This window comes from Vipera berus, assembly GCF_964194415.1.
Source record: "Vipera berus genome assembly, chromosome: 2".
Classification (NCBI taxonomy): domain Eukaryota; kingdom Metazoa; phylum Chordata; class Lepidosauria; order Squamata; family Viperidae; genus Vipera; species Vipera berus.
In genome coordinates, this window is record NC_138203.1 from 120,703,766 (window position 1) to 120,729,087 (window position 25,322).

At 42.7% G+C, this 25,322-nt stretch overlaps 1 protein-coding gene across 1 annotated transcript in view; it reads left to right on the forward strand.

The window, feature by feature from the left end:
- The window catches only part of KIF17 (kinesin family member 17), a gene marked incomplete at both ends in the record, with an annotated part of 33,193 nt that extends 14,683 nt beyond the window's left edge, over nucleotides 1-18,510 (forward strand). The window contains 8 exons of the mRNA XM_081321599.1: nucleotides 993-1,155; nucleotides 4,083-4,165; nucleotides 7,828-7,961; nucleotides 10,863-11,094; nucleotides 11,943-12,201; nucleotides 13,947-14,020; nucleotides 15,579-15,699; nucleotides 18,314-18,510. Coding sequence (XP_081177725.1) covers nucleotides 993-1,155; nucleotides 4,083-4,165; nucleotides 7,828-7,961; nucleotides 10,863-11,094; nucleotides 11,943-12,201; nucleotides 13,947-14,020; nucleotides 15,579-15,699; nucleotides 18,314-18,510 — 1,263 coding nt within the window. The remainder of the gene's footprint in view (nucleotides 1-992; nucleotides 1,156-4,082; nucleotides 4,166-7,827; nucleotides 7,962-10,862; nucleotides 11,095-11,942; nucleotides 12,202-13,946; nucleotides 14,021-15,578; nucleotides 15,700-18,313) is intronic.
- Nucleotides 18,511-25,322: the final 6,812 nt, after the last annotated feature.

Genomic DNA, 25,322 nt, shown 5'->3' on the forward strand with positions numbered 1-25,322 from the left:
GGTTTTTTAAAAAACAATACAAAAATTAAAAACAATTAAAATGATTACATTAACCTTGAATAAATAAAAATCCCAATTAGAATCGAATTAAAACCCCAATTAACACTCTCAGTCCAGGCCAGAAAGCTCAAAGAGCCAGGTCTTCAGGTCCTGGCGGAATGAGCGAAGGTCAGGGGCAGTCCTAAGCTCTACAGGCAGCTGGTTCCAAAGGGCCGGCGCACCCACAGAGAAGGCCCTCCCCCTGGGTATTGTCCGCCGGCAATCTTTTACCGGCGGTACCCTGAGAAGACCCTCCCTGTGGGAGCACACAGGACGAAGGGAGCTTGATGCCGGCAGCAGGTGCTCCCTCAGATATCGCAGACCCAAGCCATTTAGGGCTTTATAGGTCATCACCAGCACCTTGAATCTCACCCGGAGGGCAACCGGAAGCCAATGCAGCTCGCGGAGCAGAAGTGTTACGTGGGAGTATTGGGAAACCCCTATCACAACCCGCGTGGCTGCATTCTGCACCAGCTGAAGCCTCCGGGTGGTCCTCAAGGGCAGCCCCATGTAGAGAGCGTTGCAGTAGTCCAATTGGGAGGTCACGAGCGCATGAGTGACTGTGCGCAGGGCATCTCGGTCCAGTTAGGGCCGCAACTGGCGCACCAGGCGAACCTGGGCAAAGGCCCCCCTGGTCACGGCTCCTATATGGTCTTTAGGTTAGTGAAAACAACATCTCCTAAGGCCACAAAACTGAGCTTCTATAAAAGCCTCCACAACTAGGCACCCACTAAATGCAAGTCTATAATTCCTGTTCTTTGTCTAAAAGATTTAAAGTCCCTGTCAGTCATAAGTACATCCTCTAGAGTCGAGAAGGTAAGATAGGCTAGAGGATTTTTTATTATTTATTTGAATTAAATGTATGCCATCCATCTCTTTCTACAAAGCGACTCTGAGTGGTTCAAAGACGCATTACAATAGATTGCCTTGGCTGATTTTCCTGACATTTTCAGGAATATGAGGAGAAGCTGGCCCAGCTGAAGGCAGAATATGAAGCTGAACAAGAATCTCGTTTCCGGCTCGAGGAAGACATCAGTGCCTTGAGGAATGCTTATGATCTGAAGTTCCACACTTTGGAAGAGAGTGACAGGAAAGAAGTGGGTACAAGTGGAACAGGTACATGTGAAAGGTTTTTTTGGGTCTTACAGACAAGATTGTAGACAAAGTAGGGATCAGCATGTGCACCAAAACTTGATTCTGGCTGCAGAATGTCACCTTATTATAATAAATATTATATCATAATTAAAATGTAAATTGTTCTTAGTTAGAAAATATGCATAATTATTTATTATACGCCTTGATCAAGACACAGTACCAATCCAAAAACAAAATAGTTACAAAATTCCACCCATTCAAATGTGTTCATAACTTAACAACCAACCAGTAAGACCAATATTTAGAACTAAAACAAATGCAACAAGGATGTCTTAAAGTACTCCAGAACATGTGTGTACCTATGATTAATATAAAACTAACCATAACCTGGAAAGTACTCTTATTACTCTGAGTAGGGTAGAATAACCAAGCCTCATGCTAATCCACTGGTCAAATAAAATGGGTCATTAAAAACCATCACATTTGGAGAGATGAAGACAAGGAGAAGGCTGATTTCTAGATTTTCAGTCTTGAGACTTGAAATCCCAGAGCCCAGAGATTGCAATCCTGGAATGGCGAACTAAAAGACAATTTTGCCCCAGAGGAACACAAAGAACTAGCTGGAGGAAACAAGGCAGATAAATACAGGATTATGAATGGGGGACTCTGATTGTAAGCACCCATAGTCTGAACCAGACTCTGACTCATGTAGGGAGCCAGTGAAGAGCTTTATAATGGAACAAAAGACAAGAATAGTGTGAAAACCTTGGTGGAGCAGTGGGCTAATGCCTCCTTAAGTAACACCAGCTGCCTGCAATTAGTGCAGGTTCGAGTCCCACCAGGCTCAAGGTTGACTCAGCCTTCCATCCTTCCGAGGTAGGTAAAATGAGGACCCAGATTGTTGGGGGCAATTAAGCTGACTTTGTAATAATGCCACTTGGGAGGGGTGTGAAAGCCCTAATAAGCAGGCATATACATAGAATGAAGGCTACTGCTAAGCTTGTAAGCCGCCCTGAGTCTTCGGAGAAGGGCGGGATATAAATGGAATTTAAAAAAAAAAAACCTCAGGCAGCCTGAACAACACTGCTGTGGATTAAAGTCAGTGATTTGAGAGACGAACTGAGAACACCCATCAGGAAACTACTGTAGTGATTTTAGATTGAAACACCTGAAACAGATATAAAGTCAGAGTGCCTTCTTTTGTTGAACTCCTCTTGCATCCTATGAATATTATGAAATGACAATTTGCAACAGTTTTACTGTAAGATCAGTAAATGGGTGCAAAGTCAGCTACTCATCTGTTAACGGGGAGAGGAAGCTAGAGAATTGTCCTGAGACAAACAGAAAAATGATGGAGAATGAGAAGGATAATGAAGCAGAAACTCAGCTGTCAATGTCTTGTCCCATTCAACCTGAGACAGTAAGGTCCAAGACAAAACTTCAATAAACAGTCTATCATCTATTGTCATCAGGGATTACAAAATTAGAGATTTTTTGTGGTGTGTGTGTGTGAGAGAGAGAGAGAGAGAGAGAGAGAGAGAGAAGGGAGGGAGGGAGGGAGAGAGACTTTGCCTTAATGACTAACAAAAGCAGTAATATAATAAGCAAAATATTAAAATTGAAGAATATTTTATGCAAAGTAGAACAATATACACACTTCCTCCAGACCATCTGGAACAAGATAGGATTAATTAATAATATGGATTCCAGAAAGAGATCCTAGTAGACAGTATAGTAACTTCTTTAATAAACATAAGAGCAGAAAATTCCATGTCTGATATTTTAATATCTGTTCAAAAGTTCCAGAGAAAATTGATAAGGCCAGTGTTGTCTTGAGGCATGGCAAAACTCTTTATTGTGGGCAATGAATGGTAAGCTTACGCTTATGTATGTTGCAGCCCCCAAGCAGCTTGCCTGTCCTATTGCAGAAGCAGATTAGGCTACCATCTTCTTGTTTTTACTGATTGCAGTTACCATCTGCTAACTCCTGAGTATTGCCTTTGCCAGCTGGGGAATATTTTCCCTGCCAACAGGAAGGTGGCTGGCTGACTCTTCAGAGCAGTGTCCTCCCTCAGATTTTAGAGAGTATTCTGGGGAGATCCAGTGGGTAGTTCTTGCTTTGGCTTTTGGAAGAGATGAACAGTGCAGTTTTTGGAGTAGCCAGAGGGCCCAAAGTTTTGCTCCAGTTAACTTTTACTTCTTTTACTACTGGGATCTTGTGAATCAAGATGATCCAGAGTGAAGTGCTGATGCTTATATGGCACTAGCTATGCCTTTAGTTTTCATCCTTGATATTGTGTAGTGGAAGAGATATTGTGCAAGGAAGAGACGCCAGCCAGAGTGTGAGTTCAGCTCTTTATTGGAGGGGATGGCCAACTGGGGAATGAGGGTTACCTGGCCTCCTTAAATACCTAGCCAGGTAAGCGGACAGCCAATGGGGTTGGCCCTAGGTTTCCCGCCAAACTGGGTTTCCCGCCAAAAACCGTTCAGGCCAACGCCCCCTGGTGGCTGTTGCTATGCAGGTGCCTGCATACATAACACTTGATCCTAGAAAATATATGGAAACTGGTGTCTTGCAGAAGTTGTAGATCAATTTAAACTGCACAAATAAACTAAACAAGATGGAAGTGCTGCTCTTTGGGGGGCTCCCAAACTCTGATCAAAGGCACTCATATAAAGCATATTACAATACTCTATAAGTCACATGGATATAATCAGGATAGACTCTGGAAAGATGTTGTAGTGAATCAGAGAGAGTTGTTAAACAGCATCGCCATCTGTCTCTTCATAGAGACCTCAAAGCAGTGAGGAGGCCCAGAATGTTTGCCTGGCACTTCAGGGAGCTTAGCTGCATTTAATCTCTCAAATCAGTTCCAACCACAAAAGGTTAACAGAGGTTTCTCCTAATGGCTTCTTCTTATTTTATCTCCATTTCCTGTTTGTTCTAGAAATGGCAGAGTCAGCTGAAGCTCTTTCTGACCAAGCACCTTCGGCCCTCCTCTCTGCTGCAGAAACTGAATTATCAGCTAAGGTATTCTGCCAGATGGAACTCTTATGTCCTTGTTATAAAACAGCAAAGGAGAAGTTGGATTGTCTTTACGTCACCAATAGCAGAATGTTCACAAAATGGCTTTCAAGTCAGATGAAGCAGATTTAGCAATACAGCGTGCTTTGAGGAGAGAAAAATTGGGTTTTCTAATTACAGTAATTCTTAGTGCTTCAAAATGTTATAATATCTTGAGGGTAATGCTGGAAACGCATTTATATAAGAGTTGTTTTTTTTTTTTTTTACAATTCGTATTATTGACAAGGAAAACTTCCTTGAAATTCAGTGCCGCAACCCCTAGTGCCAGCAGAATTGGAGAGTTATCCCAAAACTACATCCAACAATGCTAAATTATTGCATTCAACTAATATCAATTAACAATAAAACATATTTTTATTGGGAGATGGAGTATTAGATTGTCCCCAGCCTGGCTCTTCAGGCTTTCCAACAGTGTATCCATCACTGTTTTAACCAAGCCCGATGTCAGCTTTTCGAGGCAGTCCAGATTAGGAAGCCAAAGTTATGAAAGCTTTTACTACTTTTATTATAAGGTTACAATCAGAGAATCTTGCAAGTCTGAATGCACCTCCCCGCTTTATCTTCAAGAGAACTTAGGCAGGGTCAGGTTTTTCTCAAATTTCATTTTCCCCTTGGACTCAAATTTCTTTTCTGTAACTATTATTTTGGTTCCAGCTCTTACACTTGTTCCTCAAGGACAGGTTATTGCTGTTGCCCTCTACTGTACATCCATCTTTCTTGCTGTTGGTCATCCTGTATCCTTCCACCTTTCAAGAGAGTTAGGTCTTTGCATCTTGTGTCCCGAATATGATAATTTGACACTGGTCATTTGTGCCTCAATTGATGTTGTGATTCAGGGTCAGCCTGTGGGTTCCGCAGTTGGGTCGGACGAATCAGAGGAGGAGGGGGGTGTTGAAGACCTTGCTGAGGGGGTTGAAGATCTTGCTGATGAGAGCCCTCAGCCAGGCCCCTCCCACTTGGTCACCACGGAGACCCAGCTGTGTGAGCCTGACAGCGTGGATGAAGATGACCCACAGCTGGCCCTGTTCAAGGACGCCCGAAGCAGGAGGCAGTCAAGTAGGAGTAAACAGAGGAAGGCTGTGGGGCTTCTCGGAAGGAGGCAGAGAGAGGCCACGCCCTGAACTCTTTATAAAGGGAATGTTTGGGGAGGGCTGGTTTGCTGAAAGCAACCGCTCAGATAGTGTTTCAAAGCTCCGGTATCTTGGTGTCTTGTTTGTTTTTGTAATAAATTTGGCAGACGTATTCCAGCCTCTTGCCGTCTGTAAAGGGGTTGCCTTTTCTGCAAGGCCGGTAGCAGGCTGGTACAGAACAATTGAAAACTCTGGAATTCTTTATTCTGTACCCTTTTGGTTTGCTTTCTAGTGCTATCTACGGTATTCTCAAAAATCTTCTCTAACACCAGAGTTTAAAAGCGTCAGCATGCACTTTTTCCTGCCTCTTCAAAAATCTGATTTTTGTTCCCACTGAGTGTCACAAGTATTAGCTGCATAGTCCTGATCTTTGTAGATGTAGATGCACCACAACATCAGAATACCTTTCCCATACTAGTTTTTGATCTATTTCTTCACTACTGGTTTCTTGATGCTGATAGCTGGTCTTAGAGATAAGAAGCTGTTCATCACTTCAGTATCCTTCATTGTCAGTTCTAAGGATGGTAGCAGTACCTGTTGTCATTTTTATATTTTTATATGATTACAGTCATTTCTTACTGGACTTCTCGCCTTTAATTGCTAGAGCTTGTAGATGATTTTTATTTTCTCCTCTCAGGGTAGAGCCATCAGCACAGCACACAAGTTATTGTTTCTTTCTCCGGGTTTTAAACTGTGCACGTCTTCCACCAATACCCTTAATATATATTCAGCACATAGTTGAATAAATAACAGACTAATACACAGTCTACTAGGTTTTTCTCTTTACTGTTTCTAACTTTGGCATTGTAACAGCACACCTTGCTTACAAGTTCTATTTCAGATTGGACTTGACCATAAAACCTGTTAACCTTCTTTTCTTCTGCATCTTTGGTTAAAGCACAAATATGGACCATCATATTGTACCCAAGTGTGAGCTTTGCTGTATTCTTTCTGACTATGAAAGAAATTCCGGTCTTTCTGTGTTTTTTGTGCCTTGAGTAGTAAACTGTACGGTTCTCTGACTGAAAGGGTCCAGGTCCACCCCATTGATACGTAACATATTCATTTCTAGCCGATTCATTTCATCTTTTACTGTGTTAAGCTTCTTACATCCCCTGTAAGAGCATATGATAAAGTACAGGTTTACCAGTGCCTTCTCCGACATATGCAATTATACCTTTGCTATTGTCATTAACATAATCCTCTACCTCCCAGAAGCTCCCTATAGGACAGCTACCCAATGTAGGTACCTGCTTGCTTTAGCTGAACAGTTGAAATGATCTTCATGCCTTAGGTATAAGTACTCCCAGCATTCTTCACTCATCGTTTCCAAGAAAAACACCTCTCCCACTAGCCCTGATGAGGCAGCATAGCAAGACTTGAGGGGGAATCAGATGTTAACCTTGTGAATACACTTTTCCTCCAAGTGTATTTAGGGTTGTCCAATCCTAAGTGGCTATCAGATCTGGGTTGCAAAAATCCAGATTACTCCTAGTTGGCAGCAAATAATTTGTGATGTACACATCTCTCTGCAGACCTGCTGGTTATCTGAATTTTTACTATAGCTAGTAGCCCTAACAAAGAAATCTCCATTCCAATAAATTGGGCTTACTTCCTAGGTGTGCACTGGTGTCACATTGTGATAATCCTAGTTATCCTTAATTGGGAATAAATCCAATTGAAAAAAATAATTTCTTCGACATGAATATTTTTGTGTAATTATGCTGTAATCCTAAATACACATGCCACTCAAAACAGTTTATTTCTCATTAAATATATTAGTGTATGCTTCAAATATTGCTGATGTACATTCATTTTGATTGCTGTAAGGCCAGCAGTTGGTGCTGTCCAGATATTATTTACTTCAATTTTTATCAGGCCAAGCTAACGACAAGGGATCACAGGAGTTAAAGATATCTAGATTTTTTATCTCGATGTATGCATCTATGTATTACCATAGATCAATGTTGTCAGTGTAGAATGATGTCATCTGGTAGCCCTGAACTGACCTAGTTGGCAGAGGGGGAAGATGTGTGTGTGTGTGTGTGTGTGTGTGTGTGTGTGAGATACATTGCATGTGCAGGAGGGGAGGGGCACCTTGAAAATGCTCCATCTTAGTCTGATTCTGATTAAACGAGCATTGTGAGGTCAACAGCTGAATGGCTTTTGGTTTTGGAGCACCTTCAACACGTGCAGAATTGTTTGCTCTTTCTTTCCCCTTGCAGAACATTTGGGTGGGGCTGAAGTCTGACAACATCAAAACCAAGGATAATAGGAAGCAGCTGCTAAATGCTCATGTTCCAATCAGCTTTGACTTTAGACTTAATTCTACATGTCTAGAAGATGGACACTCTTGATTCATTTTGTCCCATTTTCTTTTTTTGGAGGCACTTTGAAAATAAAGGGTTACCCAGGTTTCTGTCAATCATACCTAATATAAATTCTCAATTGCTGTCTCCCATGTTTTGTTGTACTCAGGAGTCCAATATAGAGGAGTCACCTGCTCCCCTAGTGGACCAGCAGGTGAGGAAAGTTTTCCGACCAGACACACCTGGGACCGATGTAGTTGAAGATGTTCTTATCCCTATGAACCAGCAGCAAGTACTTGCCAGGTCAGTAACTGAGAAGACCAACAGGTATCATAGGAATGGTGTTTATGAATGCCTCTTGTTGCTATTTGAAAGAAAAACAATTTATATACAGTATATATGTATGTGTGTGTGTGTGTATATATATATATATATATATATATATATATATATATATATATATATATATATATATATATATACGGAGTCAGGCTGAAACAGGAAATAAGATTTGTCCCGTGTTTGGGGCCTAAGCAAGTGTATTCTAAATACTTAACAAACATTTCACACACACACACACACACACATATACATATATATATATACTGTATATATATACTGTATATATATATTCATATATTTATGTATGTGTGTGTGTATAATAATAAATAATAATAAACCTTTATTGTCAAAGTACAACGTGTACACTGAGATTAGCTGAGCCTCCCCCCGTGCTCTCTCCCCCCAACACACAGTGACAACAAACCCTCCATCCTACCACACTATATATATATATATATATATATATATATATATATATATATATATATATATATATAAATTGGGGCAAATTAGAGTTTTGGTATCTTCTTCCCAATCTCTCCCTAGGTATTTAGTATTCTAACTTGGAATTAGGTATTCTAGATTGGAATCAGTGCTGGTCAGAAGAGGTGCAACTGATTAGACAATATGGAATAAGGGTTGATGCTGGCTATCAGCTTGGCTATTTCCAAGAAAGGTTGGATCAATTCAGGGAAGTCATGGAGCTAAATGCTTATTAGACTTGATGGCAGCATACCTGCCTCTGAAGGCCCTCTTTTGACCTATGGCTTCCTTGTGCAGTTGGCTGGCCATTGTAAAAACAGGTTGCTGGACTAGATAGGCCAGGCATCCAATCCAACACAGCATTGCTTATGTACTTATGTTCTCAAGAAAAATTAAGGGACTTCACACTAGTCTTGGTTTGCAGTGCATGAGGCACCCAAGCACACGAGGCAGACCTCTTTTCCTTTGATGTTGGGGAACGCTCTCTTGCAGATTTTCTCTGTAAATCTATTGTAGGATGTTTCTGAACATTGACTGAAGAAAATGGGCAAGCATATCAGAAGAATCATTCTACTTACAGCTTAGCCAGTCTTGGGGTCCTGACATACATACCACTATAAGGGCTGGTATCTGAGCATTCTCAGCAATCCAGACTTATACCAAAGTGCTAGCCAAAAATAGATGTGCATCACATATAAAAGGTGTCTATAGGCCTTCAGCACCGTTTATGGGGAATGCTGCATCTTTATTCACATGATGGGGCGTGTGAGGTTCTTGACTGATAGTTTTTGCTCAGGTTTCAGCAGAGGAAAAGAGGAGGGAGGTGGGGCCTCCTTCTCCCTTGCCATGTTCAGAATAACAGGTCACGGCTTTGCTCCGATTCATTAAAAGAGGACCTTTAAAAATCAACAAGAGTGGGTAGACATACTGCGGTTTGAATGAAATGTGCAACTTTCACCTAATTTCATTGAGCAGTTAGATCACATCTCTGATTAAAAAGAAACTTTTCCTTCTCTGAATTTAGAGAGATAAGAGGAGGATGAGAAGAGAAAAGAAGAAATGGGGAGGTGGAAAAAAAAGAGAGAGAGAAAAGAAGAAGCAGGACCTCCCATTTTGGGCTCTGCCTTTTCTACTGCTAGCTTTTGGCTCTTGCCTTAGAGTACTGTTTGACTTCTGAAAGATTACAGCTCTGGGAGTAAAAACAGATGCCCATCCCTTGGGATCTTTCCTCCTTTGCATCTAACTGCAGCATAAACACACCCCGACAGAATCTATTTTCTGCAGCATCCCCCTGATGTTACTGGGTTCGTCTCTTTCTCAGCCTATGTTCTGTACCAGCCTGCTACCGGCCCTGCAGAAAAGGCAGGGACAACCCCTTTACAAACGGCAAGAGGCTGGAATTAAGCCTGCCAAATTTATTAAGATAAAACAGAGCAAAACAAGACACCAACCATGAAACAGGAGCTATGAAACAGGAACTATTCAAGCGGTTGCCTTCAGCAAACCAGCCCTCCCACGCATTCCCCTTTTATACAGTTCAGGGCGTGGCTTCTCTCTGCCTCCTTCCGAGGTGCCCCATTGCCTTCCTCTGTTTACTCCTGATTGACTGCCTCCTGCGTCAGGCGTCCTTGAACAGGGCCAGCTGTGGGTCATCTTCATCCACGCTGTCAGGCTCACACAGCTGGGTCTCCGGCGTGACCAGGTGGGAGGGGCCTGGCTGAGGGCTCTCATCAGCAAGCTCTCCAACCCCCTCAGCAAGCTCTTCAACACCCCCTCCTCCTCTGAGTCGTCCGACCCAACTGCCGAACCCACAGGCTGACCCTGAATCACAACAGCCTATGAGTGAGGCAGACTGAAATAATTCTTAGCTGCACTAGGGCTAAAGTAGAGTTCCCCCTTACTTTGCCACCATCCAAGGGCAGCCCCACCATGTGTAAACCCATTATGCTTTAGGTGACTGTAGTGACTTGAACAAGCAGCAGTGGAAGCAGGATAGGGGATGGCAGTGGATACTGTCAGTTTCACGTCAGTATAATTTTCTGCCAACGTGGAGGTGAATGGGTAGCACTTAACGCTGCCTTGGTGAAATGCTCTTACTCATACGCTAGTTCATTCGCTTCCAACCTATCCATCTGGAATTGCTGAACTATTTTGCGGCCTCAAGATCAGTAACAAAAGCCACTGAAATGGTAAAACAACTTGCCTGCCATCTTCAACTTTTCCCCCCGCCGTGGGTGGTCCAGTCCAGGTGGGTTTTTTCCATGGCATAGCACAGAGGCTGCAGACTTCAGGGTTTCTCGTGGTAGACAGGATCCCTGAGTTTAGAAACGGTTTTAAAAGACCTGCCTAAAGCTAAGATGAATCCCTGTGGCCTCTTAGACTGCAGATGCTAGAGCAGCAGGTGGTTGGAGGAGAACAGGCCAAGAACAAAGATCTGAAGGAAAAGCATACACGTCGGAAGAAAATTGCAGATGAACGGAAGCAGCAGCTGCTGGAGGCTCTGCAGAAATCCGATGAGGACAGCAGCGACTGGGTCCTACTCAACGTCTACGACTCTATCCAGGAGGAAGTGCGAGCCAAAAGTCGACTGCTGGAAAAGATAAAGGAAAAGGTGATTTCTCCCCCTGCCGAAGCAGTTAGCTGCGTCTGTACTTTTATTTATTTCCAGCCCATTTCCAGTATGAAATGGCTGGAAGTGCAGAAGTTTAAAAATATCCTTTTTTTAAGCACTGGTTTTCAACACATAGGTCAGGACCCATAAGCTGACTTCCTTGGTCCTGGTCCATGCGTTGGGCTACACCAGTTGCACTGTCAGTCTTCTCTATCTAGGCTTGCTTGTTTAAGAAGCCTTATGTTTTTTATGGCCATATGTTCCGGATGCCCAGTTGTCAAGTGCAAAGCCACCCAGTGATGTTTCTGTATGTAAAGCCTAGCTTCTGATAAGGACAGCACTAATAAGGACAGCTTCTGATAAGGACAGACATTTGTATTTTCTTAAACCTTGCAGTTCTTCTCAAGAGAAAAGCCAGCCATTTTAATTTAGAGAATTGATATCTATCTCTTAGTGTTACTGTTATGTATCCGGGTGAAGAGAACACATACACACTTACATAGAAGTCACCACCAGGGGGCGTTGAACTGTAACTGTTTCGGCGGGAAACAGAGGTTCAAACCCATTGGCTGGCTGCTCACCTGGCCAGGTATAAAAGGAGGGCAGGTAACCCCTATTTCCCAGTACAGTCCCTTCCACCTAATAAAGATCTGCCATGCTGTACTCATCGTCTCAGCGTCCTTCCTGCGCTCCAGAACCCACTATACAATAATTACATTCAGATGTCTATCTTTTGGCTTTTTGCATGGTGATGCTGCGTGCCCATTGTCTTACCCAGAGCGGAACATATATTACATTTATTGTAAAATAATTATTATACTTTTACCCGGTGATTCTCTCCTTCCCAGCTGCGGGTAGCTGAGACTGAAATCAAAGATCTACATTCAGAGTTTGAATTGGAAAGGATTGATTATCTGGCCACCATCCGCCGCCAGGAGCGGGAACTCCTGCTTTTCCAGCAGCTCCTGGACCAAGTGCAGCCTCTAATACGGCGGGACTGCAGTTATAGCAATTTCGATAAAATCAAGCGGGAGTCCACCTGGGATGAGGAATCAGGCTCCTGGAAAATCCCAGAGCCTGTTACTCAGAAGACCAGCCTCCCTGCAGGTAAGAGAAGCTCCAGGCACTGCGATATCATCTGGATAGCATTGCTCCAGACTCCCAACGCAGGCAAGAAAGAACTCGCTAGACCATGCAAATGCATTCCACCAATTGCCTGGCCTAATTGGTATAGTACAGATAGTCCTCGACTTACAACAGTTGGTTTACAGCGGCACTGAAAAGAAGTGACTTACGACCATTTTTCACACTTAGGATTATTTCAGCATCCCCATGGTCAAATGATCAAAATTCAGATGCTGGACAACTGACTCATATTTATGACGGTTGTGGTACCCTGGGGTCACATGATCACTTTTTGCGATCATCTGACAAGCAATGGGGAAGCGTGAGTCACTTAACAACTGTGTTCCTAACTTAACAATTGCAGTGATTTACTTAACAACTGTGGCAAGAAAGGTCATAAAATGGGGCAAAATTTACTTAACAAATGCCTCACTTAACAACAGAAATTTTGGGCTCAATTGAAAATTGAGGACTACCTGTATGCTAATCCCAAATATGAACTATTTGGCTTTGGCTTCGTTTACCGGGTGAATGTGGCCATTGAGGATTGTAAACTGTGATTTAAGACAATCTAGTCAGTTAGGATTTATTCAAATAATAGCAATAGCACTTAGACTTCTATACCGCTTCACAGTGTTTTACAGTCCTCTCTAAGCGGTTTACAGAGTCAGCATGTTGCCCCCAACAATCTGGGTTCTCATTTTACCAACCTCAGAACGATGGAAGGCTGAGTCAACCTTGAGCCGGTGAGGATCGAACCCCTGGCAGTCAGCAGAATTAACCTGTAATACTGCATTCTAACCACTGCGCCCCCATGGCTGTTAATAAGTAAAAAACAGGCCAGGAACTGAAATGAAATCTGGAAATCTGTCACCAAGAATGGTTAGAATTAGGAGAGCCTTTAGTGTAGTTGAGCATTTTTATTTGCCAATGCTTATGTCTAAGCATAGTAAAAGTCCTATTTTTATGAACCAGCAAGTGGTATTCCCTATTATCTATCTATCTATCTATCTATCTATCTATCTATCTATCTATCTATCTATCTATCTATCTATCTATCTATCTATCTATCTATCTATCTATCTATCTATCTATCTATCTATCTATCTATCTATCCATCCATCCATCCATCCATCCATCTATCCAATTTAAAGGCTGCCTGATTCCCAAGTGCTCTGGATGACTTGGAATTAAAAGTAAGAAAAAGCAAAATAAAAAAGAGATCATGGATGGCTCAAAGATAACAGATAAAGCATCCCCCCCACACACACCAGTCCAACAGGGACTGAACCATCACTCCATCCCAAAGCTTAGAATAGCCTTTAATAGCTTCCCAAACATTCAGAAAAACCCTGCTATTGCATTGCCACTTACAAGAAGGCAAACTAAAGACTGTGCTCCCTTCTCTAGCCCTCTAGGGCCCATATCATGATATCTCACACCTTCTGTTTCTGCTTTTGTGCAGGAAGGCCTGTTTCCAAAACCTCAGATTGTCCTTAGGGAACACAGATCTGTTCTTAGAAACGGAAAATGGTGCTTTGCTTTGCAGAATTTTAAAAGTTTTGTTTAATGATAAAACACACTAAAATAATTCCAAAGGTAAACTGAAGCAAGTGTGTATGTGTGTGGGGGCGTGTTGTTGTGAGCACCGGATGTCCTTGCCCTCTTTCAATGGCACAATATGGGCCTGGGGTACTGATATGGCACTGTTGCTGTTTTTCTCACAGCAGTTTCATCATTGTCATTGACTAAGGCGGGCAAGAAGAATTCATCAGCAGAGAATGGGGAGACAGTGACAGTGGTAAGTTGAAAAAGGGTGTTCAACGCCTAATGAGAATAAGTTGTAGGTCAGTGGTGGCAAACCTATGGCACGCGTGCCACAGGTGGCATGCAGAGCCCTCTCTGTGGGCACACGCGCCATTGCCCCAGTCCTAGGCCTTCAGCTGGGTTTTATAAAACCTTTTCGCTTTAGGCCTCCGCCGGTGTGTGCAAAAAAAAAAATCAATTTCAACTTCTCGCGGGGAAAAAAAAGATCTCGCAAAGTTGGAATTGATTGATTGAACTTTTTAGTCCCACCCAGTCTGCCGTTACCACCGCAACCACGCCCACCCAATGGGCCACACCCACCCTGCACCTGACAATACATAAGTGGGTTTTGGGTTGCAGTTTGGGCACTCAGTCCCTAAAAGGTTTGCCATCACTGTTGTAGGTGTTTCTTGGAAGTCCAAGTTCAGTGGCATTGTCTCTTCAGTACTCAGAGACCTATTGACCACAAAGGGGCACTGGCGTGTAGATGGAGAGTTAAGGATACATTCTGTGTCCTGCCTGCTCTTTCTTTAAGAGATTGCTAATCTGAAGCCCTTTCCTTCTATTTTACCTTACAGGTGCACATATGTGCATGCATACACTCATAGCACAGATGTTTTCTGACTCCCCTTCTGATAGGAGGGGGTTAGGCGGGCACTAGGTTTTATCAATCTCTATCGATAGTCCTCAATTTACAACCATTTGTTTGACTGCTTGGAGTTACAATGGTACTGAAAAAAGTGACTTGTGTGTGACTGGTTTTCACACTTATAGCTGTTGCAGCAGCATCCCTATGGCCACATCACCCGAATTAGAAATGGAAATTTGGGGCTCAATTGTAGTTGTAAGTCGAGAACTACCTGTAATATAATTTCTAAAATAAATCTCCTTTCTGTTATAATTAGTGCTAACCCTTGTTCAGGTCCAATTACACACTCAGAAATGCTCCTACAAATACATGCAACATTCAGTCCCTCACATGAACCGGTATTCCCAGCCTTTGTCTTGTCTTGATCACTGGAAGAAGATCTTAGTGGGGAAAATGAGGGCTGAGATTGATTGCTACTATCATCTTCTGGCAATAGTAGCTTTCGGTTGATCTGGCTGGGTTACCTTCCCTTATTAAACCCACTATCTTACAGCCTCTAAAATAATGTCCCAATAGCCTAGGATGTCCCCTTACACTCTGCTTACCGGTTCCATGGCCAACTCTTTTCAAGGCTGAAAATTTGCAATCTCAGAAAGCCACAAAAGGGATGAGGTAGGATATAAGCAGGGGACAAAGTACTGTATAACTATAATAAAGATCAATAGTAATATTTCAGGGCAGATTACCGTGTATTCAATCAAAAGTTTCTAGTTCCTCCACTAATTGCCATTACTATTACTATTTAGAGACAATATAGCAGAATAAATTGGAGCTTGAAAAGATGAGGCAGAGGTTTCAGGTCAACTGGAATCTGAGACTTGGTTATTAAAATTAGAAAAACTGTGATTCTCCTTGAACTGTAGGAGGAGAAACTGGTACTGTAGTCCCTTGTCTTTGTCCCCAGCCAGAAGAAGACCGCTACAAGATGATGCTGAGTAAGAGTGACAGTGAAAATATTGCCAGTAATTACTTCCGCTCAAAACGAGCCAGCCAGATTCTCAATGCTGACCCCAGGAAGAGTCTAGGTAAATCCCTTCAGGTGCTCTTTATTTTTTTTTCTCTGGGAAACTGCCTGCTTAATACCATCTCACATGTGTTGAATAATTGTACAGAAGAGTACTACAATTTCACTCATCAGAATCTCAGAGGCATCTAAAGAGAGAAAATCTTTTTTTCCCCTCTTAACATTTCTGTCCTGGGGGAAGAAATCATTTTCTCTGTCCCCAAGACTGGCAGATGTTGTACTTTTATGGGAGGGCTGAGAAATCATGACATCAGTTCCATATTATTCTTTAAACTATTCCATTATTCATTACAAGTATTCCTCACTTAGTCACTTTTTGTTTAGCAAGAGTTCGAAGTTTTAGCGGCACTGAATGAATGGTTCTTAAGCCGTGTCCCTGACATTATAGCCATTGCAGTGCCCCCGCATAATCAAAATGCTGGTGCATTTTGGTGATTACCAAAATGCTGGTGCTGGTGATTATCTATAAAGCCCTAAATGGCATGGGTCCGGATTACTTACAGGATCACCTGCTGCCGGCGTCATCTTCCCTTCATCCTGTGTGCTCCCACAGAGAGGGCCTCCTCAGTGTGCCGTCGGTCAGAGAGTGTCGGCTGGCGGCCCCCAGGGGGAGAGCATTCTCTGTGGGTGCGCCAGCCCTTTGGAATCAATTACCGGTTGAGCTCCGGATGGCTCCCGACCTTCGCTCATTCCGCCGTGATCTGAAAACCTACTTATTTGAACAGGCCGGCCTGGTCTAGGGTTTGGGGTATTTTTAACTATTTATTGTTAGGGCTAAATTAATTTAATCTTACTTTTAACTTTTGTATGTAGTACTTTTATTGCCCTGTACACCTCCCTGAGTCCTTCGGGAGAAGGGCGGTATAGAAATTCAATAAATAAATAAATAAATAAATAAATAAATAAATAAATAAATAAATAAATAAAATTAAGGTACTTGGCAGCTTGCCTGCACTTATGACTACAGGGGCACTTCAACTCCATCCAGCCACCTATTCCCTCTCCATCTCTGCCAGTTTGGGCACCCTCCACAGTGATATTCCTTGGCAATGGTGCCACTTGGACTCAATCAGAGGCAGAGCAGTCTCAGCTAGCTGCCACTACCTTATTTCAGCCCTAGTACTGCCACCACCGAATGTTGCCTCAAGCTCTACACCATGGCCTGCCATCCCAGCACCACAACACAAAGATCCAGCTGTCCCTGCTCCCCTGCACTCCTCGTGGTCTGCCAAGTTCAGAAAACCTTTGGAAAAATTTTGAGCCTCCCCAACCCCACCCCACCCCGAAACATCACCAAAACGAGGTGTGGAATTTGGAGAATGGCAGGTACAGCCTCAGGAAGAAGTCCTGGGGCGGCCAGCTGCTGTCTTGCAAAGGGTCACGCCATAAATGCTTTGTCAGCATCAGGAGGAAAATGGCCAGGGTCAGCTGGAAGCAGCTGGGTCTGTAGAATGCAGGGCAGCAGGCATAACTGGGACTTTGGCCTGTGGCACTGGGGTGGCTGGCCATGGCATACAGCTTGACACAGCACTCCTCAGCACTGGGGGTGAAGTAGAGGCCTGGAAGTGGTGGCAGCTGGCTGAGGAATGTCACTGTGCAGGGTAGCCAAAATGGAAAGTGTGTGTGTGGCAGGGGGGGGGAATAGGTGGGGGGGATTCAAGAGGAGGCAGTTCTTACTGAGGCTCAGAGCTGGGAGGGACCAAGCTAGAAATGGCTTGGATTGGGGTGGGTCGTCACTTAACGACTGGTGGGATTCAGTTAGTGACAGTAGCAGCGACCCTGTTCTGATTCAGCGTCAGCCTGTGGTTTTGGCAGCTGAGTCGGATGATTCTGAAGAGGAGGAGGAGGAGGGGTTTGGTGAGCCTTTGGTGTCAGAGGAAGTTTCTGATGCACCGCAGAACTCTCAGCCAGGCCCGTCCTGTCTTGTTCCTCCTCAGACCCAGCTGTGTGAGCATGAAGGATTGGAAGAAGACGATCCACAGCTGGCTCTGTTCAGGGACACTAGGAGCAGGAGGCAATCTAGCAGAACTGAACAGAGGAAAGCAATGAAGCAACTCAGGAGAAGGCAATGAGAAGCCACGCCTTGAGACTGCTGTTTAAAAGGGGAGGTGCTGGTTGCTGAAGGCAACCGTTTGAAGATCTTCTGATAGAGTCGTGGTCTGTTATTGTTTAACTCTTGTTTAACCTTTTTGGTTTAAGGCTTGTTTGAACTTTTCGTTTAGCTTTTGTAAATAAATTTGGTTGGGTTATTTCCAGCCTGTTGATTATAAAAAGGGGTTGTCCCTGACATTCCAACAGGGCCGGTCGTAGGCTGGAACAGAACAGACTCCTGGGATTGCTGTTGCTAAGTGATGTGGTCATGTGACATTGCACTTTATGACCATGCTGCTTAGCAACAGAAATTCCAGTCCCATTTACTATTGTTGACTACCTGTATATATCACATAATTGTACAGAAATTTTAACGAGCCTTTGCCCACAAAATGAACATAGAGCATTATTGCAAGACATTTGGACAAATTGCTCCTGAGGAGGATGGAGGATGGATAGTGAGGCTTTGTTGTTGGTGTTCCTGAAATTAAACTACTCGTTTTGTTTTGTTTTTCCCTCTGCAGTTTCCCAGAACTCGCCTCCTTTACTGAACAGCAGCACCTCCATGCTGTCTTCCAGCCTGATATCTATTCCCTCTGCCCAAACCTTGGAGATGCCCCAACCACGCCCCTTCCGCCTGGAATCTCTGGACTTCCCCTCCCCTTCAGCCAAGACAAAACGCAAGAAAAGCAGGAACAACCTGAATGGTGACCCCCTCTGACTGATGGAACAGTTGTCTGACTGCTGTTCTCTCTGGCCAATAACTAGGTCTTCTTCACTGGCATCCTGTTGGTGGCCACTGCTGAGGTTCCAAGAACCCAAGGCTTTTCTTTCCCATTTGGGGAGAGTGAAAGCAATTAAAAGGTGCTTCCCAAAGTCCATCCGTCTGATCAGCCCTCCATGTTCAATTTGGGGCTGGCACCTCATATCGCAACCCATTCCTTCGCTATTTTGTACTCATGTGCCCAGGCTTCCTCTCCAAATCATTGCTCTACCCAGCAACAGGAAGGGAAATAGTCCCAGAAGACATGGAGTGAAAGTTCCTGGCCATAAGCTTCTCTCCTCCTCAACCCACCACCTCCTGCATTTTCCTTGGAAGTCCCTGGAAGCCGCAAGATGGCCGAATACATCATTGGCTTACCTGCTCATTTTGATCCTGATTCTGCTATCCTTTTGGAATTCATGGGAAGAGTGAGAGAGGACAGACAAATTGCTGGCTCAGCTTCAATGGAAGGCTGAGAAATGAGGGACCTCTCAAGAAGAGAAAGCTTCTTGAGTAAATTGGGAACTCAGCTTAAAAGATGGATGGAACCAAAACTGTTTAGTTCAGGTTGTGGGTGAAGAGTGAGTAGTGATTATTACTCCCAACAGGGCAATTGTAATTGCCAGGCAAAATATAAGTGCACTGCTGATCTAGGGTGGAGATCTAAGGATGAGTGTCCAAGAATTGCTGTCCCAAGCCAGTTGCATGAGAAAGTGGAAGGACAGGAGAAGCTGGCTCTGGTTGTCCTCCAGCAGAGTTTCTTGTTCTTTTTGTTCATTCTGGCACCTATTAGTGATTCTGCTTCATTCATCTATAGAACAGCTCTTACCTGAGGGAAGAAATAAATGGGAGAGAGAGGACTTGGACTTTACCTAATAATCCTTTCCCAAATCATCATCCTCAGAACTTTCCATAAAGCATTACACCTCATTGTTGTTGTTGTTTTTTTTGCCTTTGGCACTTGGGTGCCAGAGCACGTTCTTTTTTTATGAAAGACTTAATGTAGCCATCCTGAACCTTCCAAATATTGTTTTCCATGTTTCTTCTGTAACCTGAGATCGCTTCAGTCTGGATTCTGCTACTGCCTTCTTCCTCGCTATAGCAAGAAGAAAAAAACAACAACCCTCTAGTAACAGCAGCCCTACTGCCACGTCTCAGCCACCGCTTTCTTCTGAGCCGACCAGAGGAAGCTGGAAAAGCCAGTCTGTTTCAAGTTGCAGAGCCAGCAGCAAAACAGAAGCTTCTGATTTGCACAACAGTTCACCCAGCTGAGAATAATAGATCAGGGGTGTTGGGGGGCGGGGAGGGAACCAGTACTGCTGCCATTTGTGTAGGATTCACATTTTACTTTTAGACACTGCTCTGTGTTATTGATTTGTTCACATCCACCTTTCCCCTGAGTATAATAAATGGTCTGTTAAGACAACTTCAGCTTGATTGCTTCCCAGCCCAAGGTGGCCTATTGCTGGCTAGCATCCAAAAGAGGTTGCTTTTTGATGATGTGAAAGAAGAAGAGAGAATCTTTGCCAACTTTAAGGGTTCCTCATATTTTGCTCCAAATAATTAGTGCTCATAATGACATCTTTCTCTTCTTGCTCAACCAGAATGGGAGCACTGTCTCCCCAGAATCTTCTTAGCAGCACAAGCCATTTGTCCTGGCTAGTCTTTGGGAACACAAAAATGTCCTGGTTGAAGAGTAACTTACTCAACAAAAAGAGTCATTGAATTGCTATGAGGAAGTTATTGCTGAATACCAAGAATAACTGGGATATAATATGGGCTATCTTAGGGTTTTCAAACTCAGTCAGGTGTATCATCAAAATTTGAGATCTGGGTGTTGCAAAGTTGGTACTGAGGTTCTAACACTTACTAATTGAAATAATATCATATAGCTATTTTTTCCATGGAATGAAAAGAAAGGTGGAAGATACAAAATGCTTGAAGGCCTTCTCCATTTCACCTAGATGCTGTGACAAAATATCTTCTTTTCTGTTGTGCCTGCATGACATTGCCTTCATCTTATCCCGAGCCTGTTGAGTGAGACAGGCTTGGGTCATCCATTGGGCTAAAGTAGTTTTTCTCTCCTTATTTCAACACCATCCAAAGGCAGCCTCAAGGTGTATAAAATCTGTTTTGTTGCCTAAAAAACCAATGCAATCCTAGGTTGCATTAACAGAGGGATAGAATCAAGATCACATGAAGTATTAGTACCATTTTATAAAGCCTTAGTAAGACCATAGTTTGAATACTACATCTAATTTTGGTCACCATATTATAAAAAAGATGAGACTCTGGAAAAAGTTCAGAAAAGAACAAAGAGTATTAGGGGGCTAAAGGCTAAAACATATGAAGAAGGGTTGCAGGAATTGGGTATGTCTAGTCTAGTGAAGGAGTAGGGGGTGACATAATGTTCCAATATTTGAGGGACTGCCACAGAGAAGAGGGGGTCAACTTGTTTTCCAAAGCACCAGAAGGCAATATAAGAAGCAATGGATTGAAACTAATTAAGGAGAGAAGCAACCTAGAACTAAGGAGAAATTTCCTAATGGTGAGAACAATCAACCAGTGGAATGACTTGCCTTCAGAAGTTGTGGGTACTTCATCACTGGAGGCTTTTAAAAAAGAGACTGGACAGCCATTTGTCTGGAATGTTGAGCAGGGGGTTGGACTAGAAGACCTCCAAGGTTTCTACCCTGAGAGGAAGCAGGTGATGGGTAGTGCCTGGGAACAGGGACCATAGAAGCAGTATAGACAGCGGGGACAGTAAATTTCATGCTGGCATAGTTTTCAGCCAGCTCAAGAATAGATAGAGTTTGCAACCAAACATGGAGGGAAGCTATTTTAAAGCCCACTAAAACAAAAACAGCCACTGAATGATTTGAAAATGTTACTGGTTTTTCATGTAACCTGCCTCACAAGAAGTACTTCTAGGCAGTCATCCTGTCTCTTTCACAGATTTGTATAGAAGGTCCAGGCAAAGATGTGGTTCCATTGGTCAATTGTCCATGTATGTATATATACATACATATCTCTATATATATCTATGTAAAAACAAGTTACAGTACACCTGGTTTCTTAATTTAGATATTATGCATTAATATGTATAGCTATTATTTTAAAAGCTCTGGAAGCAAAGCAAACATCACAACAGGGTAGAGCATTGGGCATGAATTGAACAAAACACTACAGTAAATTGAAACTGGTAAGGGAGTCACATCAAGATCTATGCTTGCAGTTTCAGCAGCTAATTCTGAAGAAAGACAGAGTAAGGTTAGACTATTCTTTCCTGGAACCGAACCTCTTTAGTTTGCACCCTCCTCCATTCATTCATTGCCTTTCTTATAAAGAAGTAGAAATTGAAAGCACATGGTGGTGCCCTCAAAGGCTCTGGTGGATAAGAGGAAGAAGAGGGTGAGCCTCCAACATTGCACTTCCTTGTTGGATAAAAGACACATTAATCTGCCTGTCAGCAGCCAACTAAAGCTTAACCCGTTTGGACTATTTCTTGACCTGTATCAGCATAAGAGCAGTTCCCCAATGTAAGTCATACTCTGTCCTGAAGATCTGACATGTTGTATGAAAGTCGTTTCCTAGTTTCTCTGCTGCGCTGCAACACAACAAGCAGAAAGCTTTGGGAAAATATTGAGTTTTAGCAGCCAATTTTCACTGGAGAATAAGAATGTGAACTCTTGCCATTATAATTTGTAAACCACAATGGATGGCAAGCATCTTGGATGAATCTGATCCTTGTGGCTTATTTCACAAATCATAGTTAAAGCAAACAACAGCTTGTGAATTTAGGGTTAGGGAATAGGATTTAAAAACGTGCCTGATTCTGAAAGCTTCTCGTGTATCAGTGTGGTTTTAAACAGCCTGCTTCTGCTTGCATTGTGCCTTCAGAGAGTTGCCAAGGGTTTAGCCAGCCCATCATCTTTTGTCTCCAGTTCGTTTCAGATGAACATCCAAATGCATCCAAACATGTCTCCGTTTCTTCATCTTACCATTAGTATGGTTTTGGGCAGCTTTTAAGTCTAGCCAATACAGGTAATAGAAATGAGTGGAAATGTAAGAGAGCCAGTATAAAATCACATCTTCAAAGCTGCTGTTTAAAGACTTTGAGCTAGTTGTGAGTTAGTTTTTGCCCTCATATTATGAAAAAAGAAAGCTTAAAAAAGCAGATGGTAATTAAAATTGAAGCTTGTACTTTAGATGTATATTAAAAGGATGGTTTTCATTGTTCCGTGACTTTTTTTATAAGTCATCTAAAATTTCAGAGATAGTCAGTTGAAAGTTTTAAATTAAGTAGGCAATAAAAAGGTCAGATACATTAAATCTATTTACTTAATGAATACCATATTTGAGCATCAAGGTGGGAAAGCTAAACCAACAACTTTGCAATTTCCAAATTTGCCTTGTAAATATGCAGTGAGGGTGAGAATACATTGCACTAAACCATAGTGTGATCAATTTTCTTATGGTTTAGGATACCACTAAACCTAACAGTTTATGGCTTACAAACCATGGTTTATAGCAGAAACATGCAAACTTTTCTGGGCTTGAAGGCCATGCAAAGCCCAGCATGTTAGAGAGGCACTTTAAAAAGGTAGTTGCTGTGACCATGTAAAGAAACTAAAGTGGACCTTTTTTTAAAAAAAATTAAATTTCATTAAAATGAACAGCGTCCTGGTGTATCAAACCAAGGAAGGAAGCCCTCTAGTCTAGAAAGCACAGGAGTCAAAAGCCAAAAGTTTCTATTAATTGCTTACAATTGGCACACATAGCAAGGAGGAACAACTTTAGAGTATCTTATGTTGTAAAAGGAAAGGGCTGCCCAATTTGAAAGATTCCAAGACTAGTCTACAAGTCCCACTTTAGTAAGGAGAATATTACCCTGATGACATTTTATCTTTTGATCTGGAATCGAGGAGCATGAATTACCCTACAAAGAGCGCTGCTTAAGCCTAATACATGCAATGGAGCCTTTGGGAAAGTTCTAATGACCCATACGTTAATGTAAAATTTTACATTACAATTTTACATTTACAAATTTATATTTGATTAGAGTGTGAGATCTCCATCCATGCTTTTTGCTTTATAATCATTATTTATGATAATCTTCTACCACACATTTCTGACGACTACTGATTGTTTATGCAAGAGATGTTAATAATAACATGCTCTCAGCCACACCATAAGCAACCTTTTCCCTCCCAAGAATGGAATTTAGGCTGATTCATGAGGATTGTTTTTTAAAAAAATTCTAAATGACATACAAATATTATTAGCTTTTTCTGTGTAACAATATCTAGTGTAGAATTCACTAAATATTCAGGCCAAGACATTTTTATTATTCAAGTGATTGTAAGGCTGCTCTCAAACTAAAGGCTCTACTGCAGTAGTGGGATTCAGCCAGTTCGCACCACTTCGGCAAAACCGGTAGCTAATGTTTTGTTGCCCAGGCCCAGAGCGGACTTCCGGAAGCAGCATCCACAGAGAGAACCGGTTGTTCACACATTTGAATCCCACTACTACTCTACTGTAGTGCTATCAAGCCAAAGATGCTCTTTCCAGCCTAATTTCTCTGTGCATGTTTGTGTGAGACAGATGGAAGAAAACAGAAGAAAGGCCTACTGAAGACATTGCAATCTGTACCTCGTGTCCAATGCTGCGTGAAAATGTCTAGCAAGCGTCTCCTCTACTCTCATCCTAGGATCGATGTCCTGAAGGACATTGCTGTCCTTGCCCCTTGCTCCAGCCTCTTCTTGACAAGGGAGTGTCCTAAAGTGGATCCCTCCATCTCTATTGAATTTTGATAGCAGGTGGGTGCAGAAAGTTTGGGCTGCCAAGCTCCAGCCCTCAGATCAGGGAAACTGGGGGTCAGGCATAAACGCAGAAAGAGAAAATGTGTGCCATTCTCCTCAGCCAGAGCATTTGGAATGACCAACATGTAAACATTTAGAGTCCTTGATTACAAGGCCAAGATTCAGGTTCCTGTCCCAGGAGGCTGCTCTGGGCTCTGGGGAGGGAAGACAGAGCATCTAATGCGGGAAGAATTGATGATGGGAAGGGATAAAGATTCTGCTGGCATCTTCCTGTTTATCTGAGCCTCGTTTCTACTAACAAGACCTTCCATTCTGCAGTACGTACATAGTTGAATAATTAGTCAGCCTCAGAAGGAACCAACAATATGAGGAGATGAGCAGGAAAAGGCCCTGCCTTAAGACACCAAAAGCCCTGCCCTTAAAGGAAAGCCCTAGTCTTACTTCCAGCCTGAATCTTCAAGAAGCTTTCATTGTCAAAAGGCACAATATATCTGATGTAAACATTAGAATTATTAGATTCAGGCCTCAGACCCGAAAGGAGTTACCTCATTTCCAAGATGCAAGAACAGATGGCTCTTATTGCTGAAGGAGGGATTCCTTTGACACAACTGATAGAAACTCAGTAGGTGACTTTCATCAGCTGTTAATGCCTCAAGAGAGATGGAAGGAGAAGATGGATGTAGGAAGACAGCAACCCCCCCCCCCGAGAAAGAAATATTTTGGGGGATATTTAAAAAGGCAGAATATATTTCCTCAAAGGAATAATAGAAAATCTTAGGCAGAACACCCTCCCCCCCAAGTCTCTGTGCCCCAAACAGAAACCAGCTCTGTAGAAATACACATTTGATAATCCTTTCAGAAAGACTGGAGCCAGGAAGCTTAAAGCTAATGGGGTTAGAATGACAAAAATCCCTAGAACCAACAACCCCTCACCCCAAAAAAAATCCA